This window comes from Phyllopteryx taeniolatus, chromosome 23, assembly GCF_024500385.1.
Source record: "Phyllopteryx taeniolatus isolate TA_2022b chromosome 23, UOR_Ptae_1.2, whole genome shotgun sequence".
Lineage (NCBI taxonomy): Eukaryota > Metazoa > Chordata > Actinopteri > Syngnathiformes > Syngnathidae > Phyllopteryx > Phyllopteryx taeniolatus.
In genome coordinates this window covers 376,440-390,523 of record NC_084524.1, presented here as the reverse complement: position 1 = coordinate 390,523, position 14,084 = coordinate 376,440, and the positions used below count along the sequence as shown (strand labels likewise).

The following is a 14,084-nucleotide window of genomic DNA, read 5'->3' as shown; positions in this document are numbered from 1 at the left end:
AGACGACAAACCAAACCAAACTCGTTGGAAGTGAAGCTGTTGGCTGCCATTTTGCAATATTCAGCATCTTCAAGTGTTTCTGCATTTTCACACAAATGTTATCAGTGCGACCTCCAGTGGACAGAGTTCTTAACAGCAGTTGCTTTTCTTGAAAACTTGGTGTTCGCTCAGTTTCACACTTTGCGACAATCATCCCCACAGGCCGGCTCTGGCCCGCGGGCCGTACGTCTGACACCCCGGTGTGTCAACTATCCTGCAACGGGAGTCGAGCGGAGGCCGGGCTCTCTCGCTCTCTCTCTCTATCTCTCTCTCGCCCTCACACACAGGTGGTCGAGTGGCGAGGACGAGAGGGGAGGGGCTGCATCGCCATGGCAACCTGCGCAGAAGAAAAGGAGGAGACGGTGACTTCTTCCGACCCGTGAACACCTCGTCGTCCTCGTTGTTGTTTTGGGACTTTTGGACGACTCGCGGTCTTCCTTGCGATGAGGCCGAGGTCTGGAGCGGCGCCGTACGCATTCGCCGTGAGCCGTGAGCCGCGTGTGCGGTGATGCAGGTATTTATGAGCCCCCCGCCCCCACCGCCAACAGCTGCACCAAAGTTTATTCATCAGACCTCCACACAGGACTTGGTTGTCATCATCAAATTGGACTAAAAGCTTGTTTGAGTGGTTCCTCAAAGTGACGTAGAGCGTGGCGCCGCCGGGGCGCCTTTTGCAGCCTGTAATAAATACAGTAAGAAGAGGACGTCCACGTCGTAGGTCACGCTAATGAGCGTGTTCCGTTGGGGACGTCTCGGAAATGACGAAAGCTCGACGTGCCGTGATGCGCGGGCGAGCGTGGTTACTTATTGCTGAGTTAATGGGCTGAGAAGAACCCGAATCAGCAGGAAGACAAACAGCCGTCGGGGTGGACGACAGGAGGTGAAAGGCGCTGTGCAAAGAGCTCGCTCAGCAGAGGAGAAGGCCGTCAGCTCGCCCCGTTTGAAAATCGGATTTTTCCGGTGATATGCCGAGCGAGTCTTAATTTGTTATGAAACAGTAAATGCCGTTCGCCGTCGGAGTCGCACAGAATGATGCCCTTGCGCGGTTTGTCCGCCAGCGGGAGCTCTGACTCCGTTCGGTCCGATCGGCATCTTTGCCGAGCCGATGCCGCGGTTGTCCGAGTTGTCGCGCGACCGCGCCAACATTTACGACAGCACGCTAACCGTACCCCTACGCGATGACTTGCAGGTGAGCGTCCCTTCGGCACGATGACGACGACGGTTCCTCTCGCGCCGCCCTTCGCCGTGGTGCCCGGCGGCGGCGGCGCCCTCCTCGACAACGGCAGCCTCTCGCGCGGCACCCGGCCCCCGCCGGCGTTCTGCAGCATCGACGAGTCGTACAAGTACATCTTCCTGCCCGTCTGCTACTCGTTCACGTTCGTGTTCAGCCTGTCGCTGAACGCGGTGGTCCTGTACCGCTCGTTCCGCCGCACCAAGCGCTGGAACGCTTCCCTCATCTACATGGTCAACCTGGCCTCCACCGACTTCATGTACGGCCTTTCGCTGCCCTTCCTGGTGGCCAGCTACGTCATGCGCGACCGCTGGGTCTTCGGCGACTTCATGTGCCGCCTGGTGCGCTTCCTCTTCTACTTCAACCTGTACTGCTCCATCTTCTTCCTCACTTGCATCTCGGTGCACCGCTACTTGGGCATCTGCCACCCCATGCGGGTCATCACGCTGGAGAGCAAGAAAGCCGTCAAGTGCGCCTGCGTGCTGGTGTGGGCGGTGGTGTTTGCGCTCACCTGTCCCATCTTCCGCTTCGCGCAGACGGGACGGGCGTCCGACGGCGGCGGCGCGGACAACTGCTGGGACGACGCCGTCGACCGCGAGTTCTCCGACTACGTGCCGTACGGCGTGATCCTGCACCTGCTGGGCTTCTTCGTTCCCTTCTCCATCGTCGCCTGGTGCTACTCGCACGTGGTGCTGACCATCTTCAAGACTCTGCGTTCGCGGCCTCGCGACGCCAGGGACCGGGCCGGCGTCTCCGTCTTCCCGGGCGCCGACTCGCCGTACGCCGGCCGCCGGCGCAAGTCCATCCGGACCATCGTCACCATCACGCTGCTCTTCGCGCTGTGCTTCTTCCCCTTCCACGTGACCAGGACCGTCTTCCTGCTCCTGAAGGTGAGCAAGGGCGTCCCGTGCCAAACCATGACCACCGTGTCCATGTGCTACAAGATCACGCGGCCCTTGGCGTCGTTCAACGCGTGGCTCAACGCCCTCCTCTACTTCCTCACCAAAGACAAGGGCGGATGCTGCCCGCCGCCCGGCGCCGGCGGGGCCGCGGGGCCTCTGCTGCCCCTGAGGATGGTGGCGAAACGAGAGGACCACGGACGCCGGCACGCCAAAAGTCCCCTATTTACCTGACGGAAACGACGATGCAAAAAGACTTTCTCTTTTTTGAAACCATGAAAACAGACTTGATTTGAATTAGAAATAGATCTTCTACGAATCGAGAAAGAACGTCTCGCTGATACTATTGATGTTGAGTGATAACACGTCAATCATTCATGAAAATGGACAGTGAATGCCGCGTATTGGCAAATTCTCCCAAGTAAGGACCTTTAGGGATCCACTCCAACTTTATTTGTTAAGCACAGTGCACCAAACAGCAAAAAGTAACAGTGAGATGAAGAAATTCACATGAAACACAAAGGGAGGTAAATCAATAACGGAAAAGAGACTGACCGTCATTAAAGGAGTGATAAAATCAATAGGAATTTGTAAAGGAAATAGAGAAGTCAGCACCAGGTGTCACAGGCCAACAAGGAGTGATTTAAAAACAGGCGAAGAGGCTCGAGGACTGGGGGGGGTGCCGTGTATGGCTTTGCTGCCAAGGGTCTATGTTGAAATGCATTGACATTGACATTGCGGCATGGCATTTTCGAATGATTTGCTGCCAACTTGTGACCGGTCATGCGGCAGGGCTCAGCCCTGATCTCCAGCACAGGTGCGATTCGGGTTGGTGACGTCACTACTTGGCGACTGTTTCTGGCGGCCTCTAGTGGAAGAGCGGCGGAATGACGAGAAGAAAGCACATCGTCTTCGCTTTTAATACAAATCATTTGAATCATAATAAAGGACAAACTGAAGTATGAGTTGAGTTGCTCGTTCGGTCGGGAGGCATATCGAGTGGAGTGTCGCACTTGCAAATTCAAACGTCAACCGTCCCGCGCTATCTCCCGTCGTGCACCGCGGCCACGAAAATCCGGAAGACCATGTTGAATATTACACAAAAAATACAAATCACACGAGCGGGTTTCCGCGAAAAGAGTGCCGCGTTTAGTTGTCACTTTTATGATCTTTGTTTTGTTTGTGGGGGGGTGGGGCTAATGCGGCGTGGCGCCGTTTTCAAATCTCGCCGACAGCCCAACTGTCCGCTTCCATTTGGGCTTCTTTTCTTCTTTTCCCACCAGGGTCACCTCGTCCAAGGTAGGACTCGCGTTTCATCGGATTTATTTCGCTTTTTGAGTCGACGGCCCAAACAATTTCAAACCCATATGGTGTGCATAATGCCGCCAACTCGGACAGTCGGGGAAGGAAATGTGTCGCTCGTCAAGCGCTTGAATGAGTTGGAAGGTAAAAGTCGTAGAAAACAGTGGCGACACTGCATTGATTAAGTGCAGGTCACGTGGTTTGCGGACGCCATGTTGTCTTTGTTACAGCGATTTGCTTTTGAAAGGCCTCTCTCATCCCCGGCCGCGCGTAGGCCAGCACTGCATCACGTGATGCTGCGCGTCATCTCTCGTGATTGGTCCCTTTTAGTCACATGCTGTGATGACGTACTCGGCGTGCCCCTCTGTTCTCCATACCGTTTACGCCACCGCCTCCTTCTAGATCGATTTTGGGGCATAATTAAACGTGTCATGTAGGTCCATTTGTTCTGTCGGGGTCGCCATTGTTGTTGCTTTGTTCCTTGTTACTGAAAGAAAAGTAAAAACGGCAAAAATGCAAAGGAAACTCCGTCCCAATACCAGCCGTAGCGACACCCCCGACTTGGAGGAGAACTGCAGCACACTTTCAAAAGCGCGCGAGTATAAAGGCAAACTGCGCGAGGGACAGCCGCAATTTGCATTTCATAGATCTGCAATGTCATTTCTCCATTTGTGTGTGGTGTTTCTGCCTTCTCAATATTTAAAAGCTAGACGTGACCATCCGGCGTTCACACTGTAGATATCAACAACGTCGTTCTGACTGCAGTCCTAAAAGAGGAGTTGCAATTTCCATTCTAGATCTCGATGACGTCACGGTTGCCATTCATGTGCACGGGGTTCATCATTCCGCACATCTGCTAGCCGGCCGCCAATGTCCACGAGCAAATCACGGATACTAGTGATGCGCCGAAAGTGCACTTTCAATACGGGGCATTGCTCACGGATATATCTCACTCCAGCTTGAGATATCTCTAATTTCATTCTGACTCGTCCGGTTCAAGATAACTTTGATTCACCTCAAGTAAATGATCCACGGCTTAAATTGAGTTTTAACGGGGTGAAATGCTGACGCTGTAGGTAGCTGTCATTTCGGACTCGTCACCGTTATGTTCCAGAGGTCTTGAATGAAAATTCAATTCAATTATTCAAAATGCAATTATAGCGGCGCGTTTTGCAGCGGTCACTCCAAACCCTGACACGCTGCCACCGCGCACACCGCCAATTCTGCCGATTTTCCACGCTTTTGTGTGCAGATGTGCTTTTCAAGGGGTTTATAGCGGCATCGCCTCTTTTCAGCGCTGGGCAGTCAAATCACACGTCAGTGTGTGTGTGTGTGTGCGTGCGTGCGTGCGTGCGTGCGGTTCATCTGAAAATGTCCAAACGTACGGCTCGAAAGTGCTCGTTCACTCACAAATGTGGAACATGAGACAGAATGTGACATTTCAACATCCAGCTCAAAGACTGTACGTTGAATAATAAAAGCTGACTGATGGTACACGTCTCTCTGGTCGTTGTGTTTTTGTGACACAGTGCGGGACGGCGCATCATTTCTGGTGGAAGACAGATTGACGTCAGCTTTGTTTATTGACCGTTTCATGGAAACGTCGGAAACCCGTTTTTCATTCAAACAGCTCCAAACACGCTGACAACTTTTCGGTCCCGAAAAGTCCAGATGGACTCATTCGTGCCATTTGAGAGAAGCTTATTGCAGTTGAAGCTGTCATTAAATACACGCACGACTTGAAGTGGCCGACGACGTACGCAAGCAATATTTTCATCTTTTATTCCCAAATCAGCAGCCCTGGCAATCTTTCCCCACCACTTGTTGTGGAAAACTGTGTCGCGTGTTATAAATAAAACGATCGCGAGACTCATTCGGACAGTCCAATCCGGTGCGACACTATCCGGCGGGTATCGGACGGTGCCGCGCGCTGCGTGACGACGTCAGCGTGACAGCAGAGGAAGGTCGGCGGAGTTCATGATGAGGCCGGAGTCCAAGTTCAACGCATCTGTAGACACACAAAGTCGAAGTCGTTGTCGCTGGCGACTTCATCGGCGTCCCCGACGAAAGAGTGGAGCACCTTGATCAAAGTTGAGCTTTTTGGACGGGCACACTCGAACCAGTCCCTCCATGTCCACCAGGTCGCTGTTGAGGGCGCTCAGGGTGACATCTGGACACACGTGCACGTTATTCGCTCTTCCCAGTAATGTCTTGCGCTCCAACTCACCCGCGGCCTTCCGCTTCTTCGCGGCGGCACCGGGCGACGTGGCGGCGGCGGCCTTCTTGGTCTTCGGCGGGTGGCCGCCCTCGGACGAGCCGCTCCGAGCGTTGTCTTCGTGCTTCCGCTTGGCCGGGCTCTTGGCGTGAGTGCTGGTGGCGAGACGGCAAGCAAAGCGCTGGAATGGAGCCGCTGCCCGTCCTTCGTTCTTATTCGGTGACAACAAACCTGGCGGGGTTGGCGTCTGCCACGGGGTGAAGCTGCATGGTGAGTTCTCCGAGTCGGCTGAAAGCGGCACCGGCCGCTGAAAAGATTTCTCCAACCTGCGTGCAAAAGAAACAACAAAACGAGCGTCCTGTTTTTTTGCAGAGCACACGAGGAGAGGTGAGCGCCGTTGCCATGGCTACCTCCGCTGTCATTCAACAAGTCGCCTACACGGATCATCTTACTTCGCAAAGAACTGACGTCCATTAGCTCTTTGCTTTCCAGTCAAGAAACTCAAATAGAATGACTGACTGACTGACTTACTTTGGTGGAAGCTGAAGTCATGTTTGGAAGGGCCTCGACGACGCTTCAATAGCAGCTAATATGCTAACAACAATGGCGGCGAGCAATGGCGACGCGCACGCGTTTGCCGGCGTTCGGTTGTGCTCTCGTGTCGCGCTCAGGAACGCTCCGGCAACCGGACAAACGGCCGCATCGTCGTTCGAACCGGACGCTTTTAGCGACGGCGAGTTGACTTCACAGCAGCCGTCGAGAAAACGGAAGACAGCTGATGCCTTCGCCGCACCCCGTATTTATGGGATTCGCGCTCAGTAATGCGGCTTTTAGGTTGAGTAAAAAGTCAACAAAACATAAGAGCGACGGCCACGGGGTGCATGCGGAATCTTGGCCAGCCTGTAGCAGGGAAATTCATCTCAAGTGTAAAAGCTTTCGCTTTGGCTGCGTGTTTTACAGAATTCACTTGAACGCACCGCGCGGAGAGTCGCCTCGTTGCTCACGTGGGCGCGTGACGTCACTTGCAACATGTGGAAAGCCAACACTGACTGACATTCATTCGTTGTCCAACAGACACATTTCCAGCGCGCAGTCACGTGACCCGGCGTCTCCAAGCCGGCGAGTGGGACCGCAGACATCGGATAGAACGTTCTTCCTGATCTCTGTTGTCTTGATTTCTCTGTACGAGTGGGAGAATTGGCGGGGCTTTTTGTGTCGAGCCTCATTGGGAACTCCTGCACTGCCACGTCATCCCAGGCGACGACTCCGTTTTTTGCACTCAAGTCATATCATATATATATCCCCAAAAATACGTGAGCGGCTGCGGCTCAGTTGTTGGAGCGGGTCACCCGACGGTCGGCGGTTCCGATCTCGGCTCTCGGGCGAGGCACCTCAATTGCAGCCGCTCGTAGGAACGCGTCAAGCGCTTTGGGCACCGTGATGCTGTAGATAAACGGGCTATAGAGGTTTGCCATTTTATTTGTTGGCGTGACATAATACATAATGACGAAATACAAAACCAAACGTGCCTGTCATTTAACATCTAGTAACTTCTGAAACAACACACAGAATCACTCCAAAACAAAACAAACAAATCGGCCTCCAGATAACTCTCGTTTGGTCTTCCGTGCAGAAATATCGAGAACCACCAAGTGAAGCTGATTGGGTTTCTTCAGCCGGAAATGACGTGCCCTGATTTGGAGCGTCTTCTCTCAGGATGCTACAGCGCACATTGTTCATCAACTTCAAATGTGTCCGGATTTGACTGCTTTTCCCAACTCCAGTATTCCTGACCAGCGCTGGCGATCTCTCTCATCGCTCTCCTCTGTACTCTTGCTCGCGCTGTGCGTCATCGCCGCCCCTCCCTCCATTCACATATGAGGCTACCCGCAACATTGAAGAGAAGTTTTCAAACGCATCCCTTGCATGTGAAAGGAACCGGGTCGACCTTATGAGTCAGCATGCTTTGATGACAAAAAGGTGTCGATGTCACGCTTCCGTGACCAAATGTGCCGATGTCATGCTTCTGATCTGCTTTGCGCGGCGCAGATCAAAGAGGCGAAAGAAAAGGTTTGTGATTGTCCACTGACAATTGACAACGCCGCCGTCAAATACCAATACAAGGGTTGCAAAGATGGCGTCAAGTTTCAACAAAGCTCATTTGAGAAAGGTCGCAGAAAAGAACCAAATTTGTGACGGAGCTCTCCACCCGTCGCCATTCGGCATTTTCGACCTTCTCAACACACAGAAATGCCTGAAAAACTTTTTCGCCCAGCGGGGGATGTTTGGCGACTGCACGGCTAGCCCTGAAGTCAACCAGGTAACGCACAAAGGCGTACATTGCTGTGGTAACATTGAGATTACAAGATTGTTATTTCCCTTAGAATGGGACGTCAAGCCTCAAGGCCAAAGAGAGGGACGACAAGATCAACATCATCGTCAAGAGCATCGTTGAGAAGAGCATCGCGGACATCGCCAAGATGAGGCAGCTCATCGCCCTCTGGGATGCGGAGGAGCGCTCCACATCGCATTCTTACATCGACGAGTCGTCGTACGGCGTCGTCACCCAACAGAAAATTAAACAATACCTGAGGGATTTCTTCTCGGAGCGCCTCACGTCTGCCGAGCACCCCAGAGATTTCCACGACGGCGCGGACCCTGGACGGGACTCTTATGCAGAGATGGCAAAGGAAGAAGACGCCGGCTCCTCGCTGTCTTCTCCCATGATTGGGAAGGCAATGAGTATGATCAGCCATGTGATACAGCCTGTTGTTGACACCATCGACTCTGCCAGCAGAGTTACAAAAACCGTAGCCAATATGTTAGGGTGGAACGATCGAGACGACCACGAAACGACGACGGCAGATGAGTCGGATGAAGGAGCACAGCAGAAGTCAGCTCAACAGGTCTCCGGTCTTTTGCCCCCTGCAGAGGAGACCGTGGCGGAAGGTTCATCTGCTTCTTCCACCACAGTCAGGATGAAAAAGACCCTCACGCGTGACAAAACGGACAAGGAACATCCGGTTCAGACCTCGAGCTTTTCACCAGCAATGGACGAAGCTGTGGAGGTCAGTTCATCTGCTTCCTCTTCCCCCGCAAACAAGCTCAGGAGTGCCAGGAAAGACGATAATCGTGTTCCCCCGGCGATGTTCGACGAGGCTGTCATGGAGGAACTCTGCAATTTGCAATATGAGATCCAGTTGACGCCCAGGCTCTCCCCCATATTGGAGGAGACCGGGGAGACAAATTCTTCTGCTTCCTCTTCAGCCATCCTGGAGAAGATGTGCTTCTTTGAGGCAGACTCCGTCTCCGGCCTTGTCGTAGCGTCAGAGGGCACCGCTGCTCCTATTCCTTCCACTTCTACGTGCACCTTCGAGAAGACCAATGCCATCCCAAGCAAGGTGCCTCCGCAACCGTATATCTTTGAGGAAGAGGCAGCGGAGCAGAAGTTCACCACTGAGATGGCATCGAGCCCTCGGGTTTCGCCATTAAGTGGCCGGAAGCCAAACGTGATGGGTGACAGCACAGATGAGAACATGTCTAGTTCGGAATTCTCTGAAGAAGAGGTCACAAAAGCGAGCTCCGCCATTGAGGCTCGGTCCACCCCGAGACTTTTGCACACGTTAGATGGTGTCTCCCCAGTTCCCTCTCCTGTTACGTCTTCTCCCATCATTGAGAAGGCCAAAAATATCATAAGCCAAGTGATGCATCCTGTTGTCTATACAATTGACTCTGCCAGCAAGGTTACAAAAACAGCCGGCAAATCTATTGCCAAAAAAGTGAGGTCCATGTGGAAATATCGCTCTGGCAGGAAGAAGGGCAAGAGGGGTAAAGGAAAGAGTGACAAAAAAGCTGAGCGAACCGCACGTCAAGATGTTTTGGACAAAGAAGACGGCAATGAGGAGGAGGAGGAGGACAGGGTGGAGGACGAGGAAGAGGAGGAGGAAACGAACACTGCTGAGGTGGACTCAATCTCCCAGCTTTCAGGCGCATTAGATGACGCTGAGGTTGTCTGTTGCTCAGAGGTTCCCGCGGGCATCATTGAGGACAACCACGTTGAGAAATCTGCAGATGTCTTGGATGACGTGGCAGTGGAGGAGTTCTGTTTCTTTGAGGCAGAATCCTCTTCTGTCATTTCCACTCCATTTTTGGACCCCAGGACGACGGCGTCGTGCGATCCCGCCTCCTCCGCTTCAGCCGATCCCGAGCAGGCATACTCTGAAAATTGTACTCCGGATATCTTAGAAGAACAACTGTCCTGCAATTCTATCGGCTTGTCGTCAATGCCGGAGAATCAACTGAGAATCGCGGAGACGGACGAAGAGCAGCCCAGTGAGATAAATCCACTCCAGTCCGAGGAGGACGGACCCGAGCACAACATCTACAGTATTTTTGAGAACATTTTCAGAGAGGAGTTTTCCAAAAAATTAGAAAATTCCCTCAGGCAGGGCCTCTGCGATGCAGTCCGTGTCTACGTTCCAGAAAGAAGCTCAACAGAATCCTTCGAGAGCACCGACATCTCGGGGGAGCAGGCTGACAATGGCACAAAACTGGAGATCGATACCTCCTCGGTGGGTCCGCGAGACTCTCTGGAGAGCGCCTCAACCTCGCTCACTTCTTTTACGAGCTACCAGTTGTTAGAAGACGGAATGAGCCGGAAGCATTTATCAGATGCCGACCTTAAAGGGATGCCACCAGAGGGATTTGATTCCAAGAGCAAGTCGCTGTGGAAGAGGTGGAGAATGCGGCGTGGCAGGAAGGTTCTGCCGGGTCTTTTGGCGGGCCGGTTTACTCCCGGTGCCGCTGACGACGTGACCGCAGACGGCAAAGCCACAGAACCAGCCATCAAGTCCATCTTGAAAAAAGTCACGTCAATTTGGAAGTAAGGCAAGACTTCCGGAGTTGTTGGCTACGAGAGGCTCAAGAACGCTCGTTGAGTTGCAGGGAATGATCAAGACCACTTTGGAACTCCTCCTCATGTATTATTAGATAGTGATTACTCTTTTATAAAAGGAGAGAGGGGAGACTACTGCTGCTGCTACTAGTAGTCATATTCATTCTGTGGCAAAGTGGATTTCAGAAATCATGCTGGTCACTTTTTCTTGATGGTGATGCTGCTTTCTACACGACTGCTACGGAAGCACCCGCCCATCTCTTTTGGAAATGTACCCCTCAGCTCACTGAAGTGCTCCTCTGCGCAGTGGCCAAAACAAAAGGAAGCTAGGCGGAAGAAAAGTCAAAGGAGTCAACCACCTCTTCCCAACCTTTCAAGCGCGGATGGCGTACCGCGTCCGGTTGCGCTCGTCCCAGGTGCCACGCGACTGGCTGACATCGGGAAGGGCGGCCGTGTTCAATTCCACGGGAACGGCGTCCTCGTCTGTGGGTGGCGGCTTCCCACGCGCACCGCTCAAACGACGATCAGTACCTGTACGTGGACATCTCAACGACTATGCGTGTGTGTGTGTGTGTGTGTGTACCAGCCCAATGTTCGAAGCGGCATGCTGGACTGCGCTGGTGAAAATGACGACTGCGAGTTCCTCTTTTCTGCGGCGCTCAATCGGCAGGCCAATAATCTCAACATTCAAAGCCCCTTTCGCACACGATTTCCAGAAAATGTGCGCATCACAGAAGTACCGGTCGGGCCAAAATGCCTTGCTTCCCGCAATCGGATAGACGTCAGAAGGTCAAATTCTACCGTCCCGTTCTGTAATGCCTCTGCCGAGTACCTCAGAAGCTGCAATATTGGCGGGCTCGCTTCAAGTCCCCATCCCATATGGCTACCTTTCGCACAGATGGGCTTTGAAGGGCAGTGTGAAAAGGGCTCGAGTTGAATGCGATTCGAATACACCGGTGGTGCCATTGGGAGTCTGAGGGACGACAAGGCCCAAGAACGCGGGTGTGCTTGTGTGCATGTGTGACTGTGAGGGAGGTGAGTGAGTTAGGAACCCTAACTGGCCAAAGTTGGGGAGCTCCGCTAAGCCCACGTGTGTTATATCCCCGATCCGGGCTTGGATGGACATCTTGCTCCGACTGGGAGCACAAGCTCACCATCTCTGAGACGAAACTGATGGATTACGGTCGCTGTTGTTATCGTAGCGTAGCGTAGCGAGCACGAACGCGGCGTGCGTGGCATCCCGCAGCATCGGACCGCGTATTCTTGGTAGAAATAGTTTGGCGACTGAGAGACTCCTCGATCAGCGAAGTCTAGCTAACGCCGGAGTGAGCGGTAGGCTCTTTCTGAACCGCCAAGAGCAGACCATCGCCACCTGTAGAGACAACCTACAAGCATCCTCCGTTGTCGTCGTCGGTTTCGTCATGAATTTGGATTCACCTGTTTAAAGACGCCATCTGGCGAGATGAGCTGCGTGCGCCCCCTACCGTTGATCTCCGGTGTGTAGCGGGGGCCACAATAGAAAAGAGCAAATTACCAATAAATCTTCGAAGTTAACCCAAATGCTGTTTCATTCAATGTCTCGTTCAATCTGCATTTGCATATTTCATCTTCCTGGCTAGCGACTTTACAAACAGGATGTGCAGCTGGGAGCTGTCTTCGTGCGGGACACAGAACACCTCCACCGCCAGGTGGGAGAGAACCTGGACCTCCGAGTGACGCGCCCACGTATTTGCCAGCAGCCTGGTCTTTGGGCGTGTCCAAACCAGGGGTCTGCCCCAGCTGGGGATGTGATTGGAGTCGGGTATCATTTTGAAACTGAAATACTTCAGTATTTTCACGCGCAAGCGTGAGTGCTTCATAGCCGAATGGCAATAGGCACGAGCCCTTGCTCTGGATGTTGGTAGAGGAGGCAAAGGGGCGCAGCAACGTATTGCGGTTGACCCTCCATTGTGTTGCGAGGAATCCCATCCATGATGGCATCATCGAACCAATAGATATTCCCTGCCCGGACAGAACAAACAAAGCGAATCGACCGAAAGACGACCCCACCGGTCCCACAGACCGCAGACGGATGACACGTCGTGGTGACCTGGAGATCTATGTCCAAGTTGGTTCTGTCAGGGAATGAGGCCTGGACCAGAAAGTTCCCTGGCGCCCTCTTCCACATTCTGATCATTCTCGTGTTGGAGCCATTCAAAGGGTGGTAACCAAAGAAGCAGTCTTCCTTCCAGTACGCCATGCATGCAGTACTCTTTGGTCAAAGAAGGAAAATATCCCTCATGAAATGTTTTATTTTCGCAGCACTTCCCTTCAGGATTCATCCTACTAGAGATGAGGCTTCGCAGCTTCCAGAAGATCCGTTGGAAATCTTCCAGGTCATCCCAGGTTTTCCGAAAACCGATGGCAGGTTTCTTCAGTGACAACTGCCGGACGTACGCACGTATGCCTCACTTATTCTCTTCGCTGTTGCCCGATTGATCTTAACAATTCACGTGACCACTCGCGTGAATTGTAAAGACGACTCAGCCGCGCCTCTTCTCGTTGTCAAAGCGGGCATCTTGCTGTAAATCCCCTTCCGTTTGCGCGTCGACACATCGCGTTATGCCTCCAGCCCGAGTCAGCCATCTGTGGAAAAGAGCGTGCGCTTAGCGTGTGAATGTGGATCAGGGTAGTTTGTCGATAGTGCAGCATTTGCGGGACCTGTGAGTCTTCTGTCTGTCCTCGAGATCTTTCTTTCTGTGGGCTCGCAGTAGAGCCGTGGAGTAAGCGTTTTGCGGCCTGGTCGAAAAGGTGGCGTTAGGAACACAATAATCTGACGTTGCTCTCAGTGTGTGCTCCTTCTCGTATCTCCACCGTGACATCTCCTCCAGGGAACGTGAGCACTTGCTCTCCAGTTGGAGGTTCCACCGTGATGGAGCAGCAGAAGCAGTTGTCTTCCACCCAGTCCCTCTGCTTTTCCAGTCTGACCAGCAGCGTATGGCTGACCACCTCGTAGCAATCCGCCCGATGGGTGCGGCACGCTAGTCTCTGTTGTGCTCTCTCCACGCAAGTCCAGGGCAGGTTTGTCCAGTAGGGTGCCCTCACCCGCCCCCATCTCCCCCACCAGGGTCGCATACATGTAGTTGTACTCGGATGTACCCGTCACCGGGACTACACTGCGCGCTTCCATCCGAGGATGCATTTGCGCACGTAAGAGAGATGCTATTTAGTACGCCGCAATGATGGAGGAGCCGCAAGAGAACCACTCCTGCTGGCCATTCCAAAGGGTGCAGGCTGAAGTCACCTCTGCACACGCTGGCATCAGATTGCAGGGCAGGCTGAGAGTCTCCAGGAGCTGCAACGAGCCAACGAGTGCACGCTTCATGCGCTGACCAGGCTGTCGAAAATAAAGAATAGCGAAAGTATTCGTCTGCTTGACTTTTTGCTTCTCGGACAGCACGCGGTCGAGTGCAAATGCTTCCTGGTCTCTCTGCCGCGCCTCTCCCCCATTCGTCTGCGTGTGCG

The 14,084-nt window shown here is 53.2% G+C and overlaps 4 protein-coding genes across 8 annotated transcripts; 2 read left to right on the top strand and 2 right to left on the bottom strand.

Annotated features, from left to right (window-relative positions):
* Nucleotides 1-19: 19 nt before the first annotated feature.
* si:dkey-6n21.13 (P2Y purinoceptor 3) lies at nt 20-3,128 on the top strand. 2 transcript variants are annotated; one of them, XM_061763829.1, is made up of 3 exons: nt 20-553; nt 1,229-2,160; nt 2,279-3,128. In XM_061763829.1, the coding sequence occupies exons 2-3, from the start codon at nt 1,249-1,251 to the stop codon at nt 2,339-2,341; spliced, it is 975 nt and encodes a 324-aa protein (XP_061619813.1). In that variant the 5' UTR covers nt 20-553; nt 1,229-1,248; the 3' UTR covers nt 2,342-3,128. The 2 variants fall into 2 exon arrangements, with proteins under 2 accessions (XP_061619813.1, XP_061619812.1); XM_061763828.1 differs by having other exon boundaries at nt 1,229-3,128.
* Nucleotides 3,129-5,237: 2,109 nt separating this feature from the next.
* zgc:92664 (uncharacterized protein LOC436695 homolog) lies at nt 5,238-6,473 on the bottom strand. 4 transcript variants are annotated; one of them, XM_061763845.1, is made up of 5 exons: nt 6,218-6,471; nt 5,918-6,012; nt 5,699-5,841; nt 5,552-5,641; nt 5,238-5,479 (listed from the first exon to the last, which is right to left on the bottom strand). In XM_061763845.1, exons 1-5 carry the CDS (start codon nt 6,236-6,238, stop codon nt 5,415-5,417), a joined length of 414 nt encoding a protein of 137 aa, XP_061619829.1. In that variant the 5' UTR covers nt 6,239-6,471; the 3' UTR covers nt 5,238-5,414. The 4 variants fall into 4 exon arrangements, with proteins under 4 accessions (XP_061619829.1, XP_061619831.1, XP_061619830.1 ...); XM_061763847.1 differs by having other exon boundaries at nt 5,552-5,616; XM_061763846.1 differs by having other exon boundaries at nt 5,238-5,616; nt 6,218-6,473.
* Nucleotides 6,474-6,640: 167 nt separating this feature from the next.
* On the top strand, nt 6,641-12,416 carry LOC133472653 (uncharacterized). Its single transcript, XM_061763789.1, has 2 exons — nt 6,641-8,006; nt 8,071-12,416. Exons 1-2 carry the CDS (start codon nt 7,821-7,823, stop codon nt 10,570-10,572), a joined length of 2,688 nt encoding a protein of 895 aa, XP_061619773.1. The 5' UTR covers nt 6,641-7,820; the 3' UTR covers nt 10,573-12,416.
* Nucleotides 10,954-14,034, bottom strand: alox12 (arachidonate 12-lipoxygenase). Its single transcript, XM_061764712.1, is given in 11 exon segments — nt 10,954-11,076; nt 11,835-11,917; nt 11,920-11,965; nt 12,018-12,122; nt 12,213-12,244; nt 12,247-12,395; nt 12,443-12,669; nt 12,746-13,038; nt 13,108-13,205; nt 13,281-13,542; nt 13,626-14,034. Coding segments are annotated over 11 exon segments (1,554 nt in total). The 5' UTR covers nt 13,762-14,034.
* Between the last annotated feature and the right edge of the window lie 50 nt (nt 14,035-14,084).

Coding starts and splice junctions, on each gene's coding strand:
- si:dkey-6n21.13 (XM_061763828.1), top strand. CDS start 1,249: ATGACGACGACGGTTCCTCTCGCGCCGCCCTTCGCCGTGGTGCCCGGC.
- LOC133472653 (XM_061763789.1), top strand. CDS start 7,821: ATGGCGTCAAGTTTCAACAAAGCTCATTTGAGAAAGGTCGCAGAAAAG. Junction 8,007..8,070: donor CTAGCCCTGAAGTCAACCAG/GTAACGCACAAA, acceptor TATTTCCCTTAG/AATGGGACGTCAAGCCTCAA.
- zgc:92664 (XM_061763844.1), bottom strand. CDS start 6,238: ATGACTTCAGCTTCCACCAAA. Junction 6,013..6,217: donor TGACTTCAGCTTCCACCAAA/GTAAGTCAGTCA, acceptor TTTTGCACGCAG/GTTGGAGAAATCTTTTCAGC. Junction 5,842..5,917: donor GCAGACGCCAACCCCGCCAG/GTTTGTTGTCAC, acceptor TCTCGCCACCAG/CACTCACGCCAAGAGCCCGG.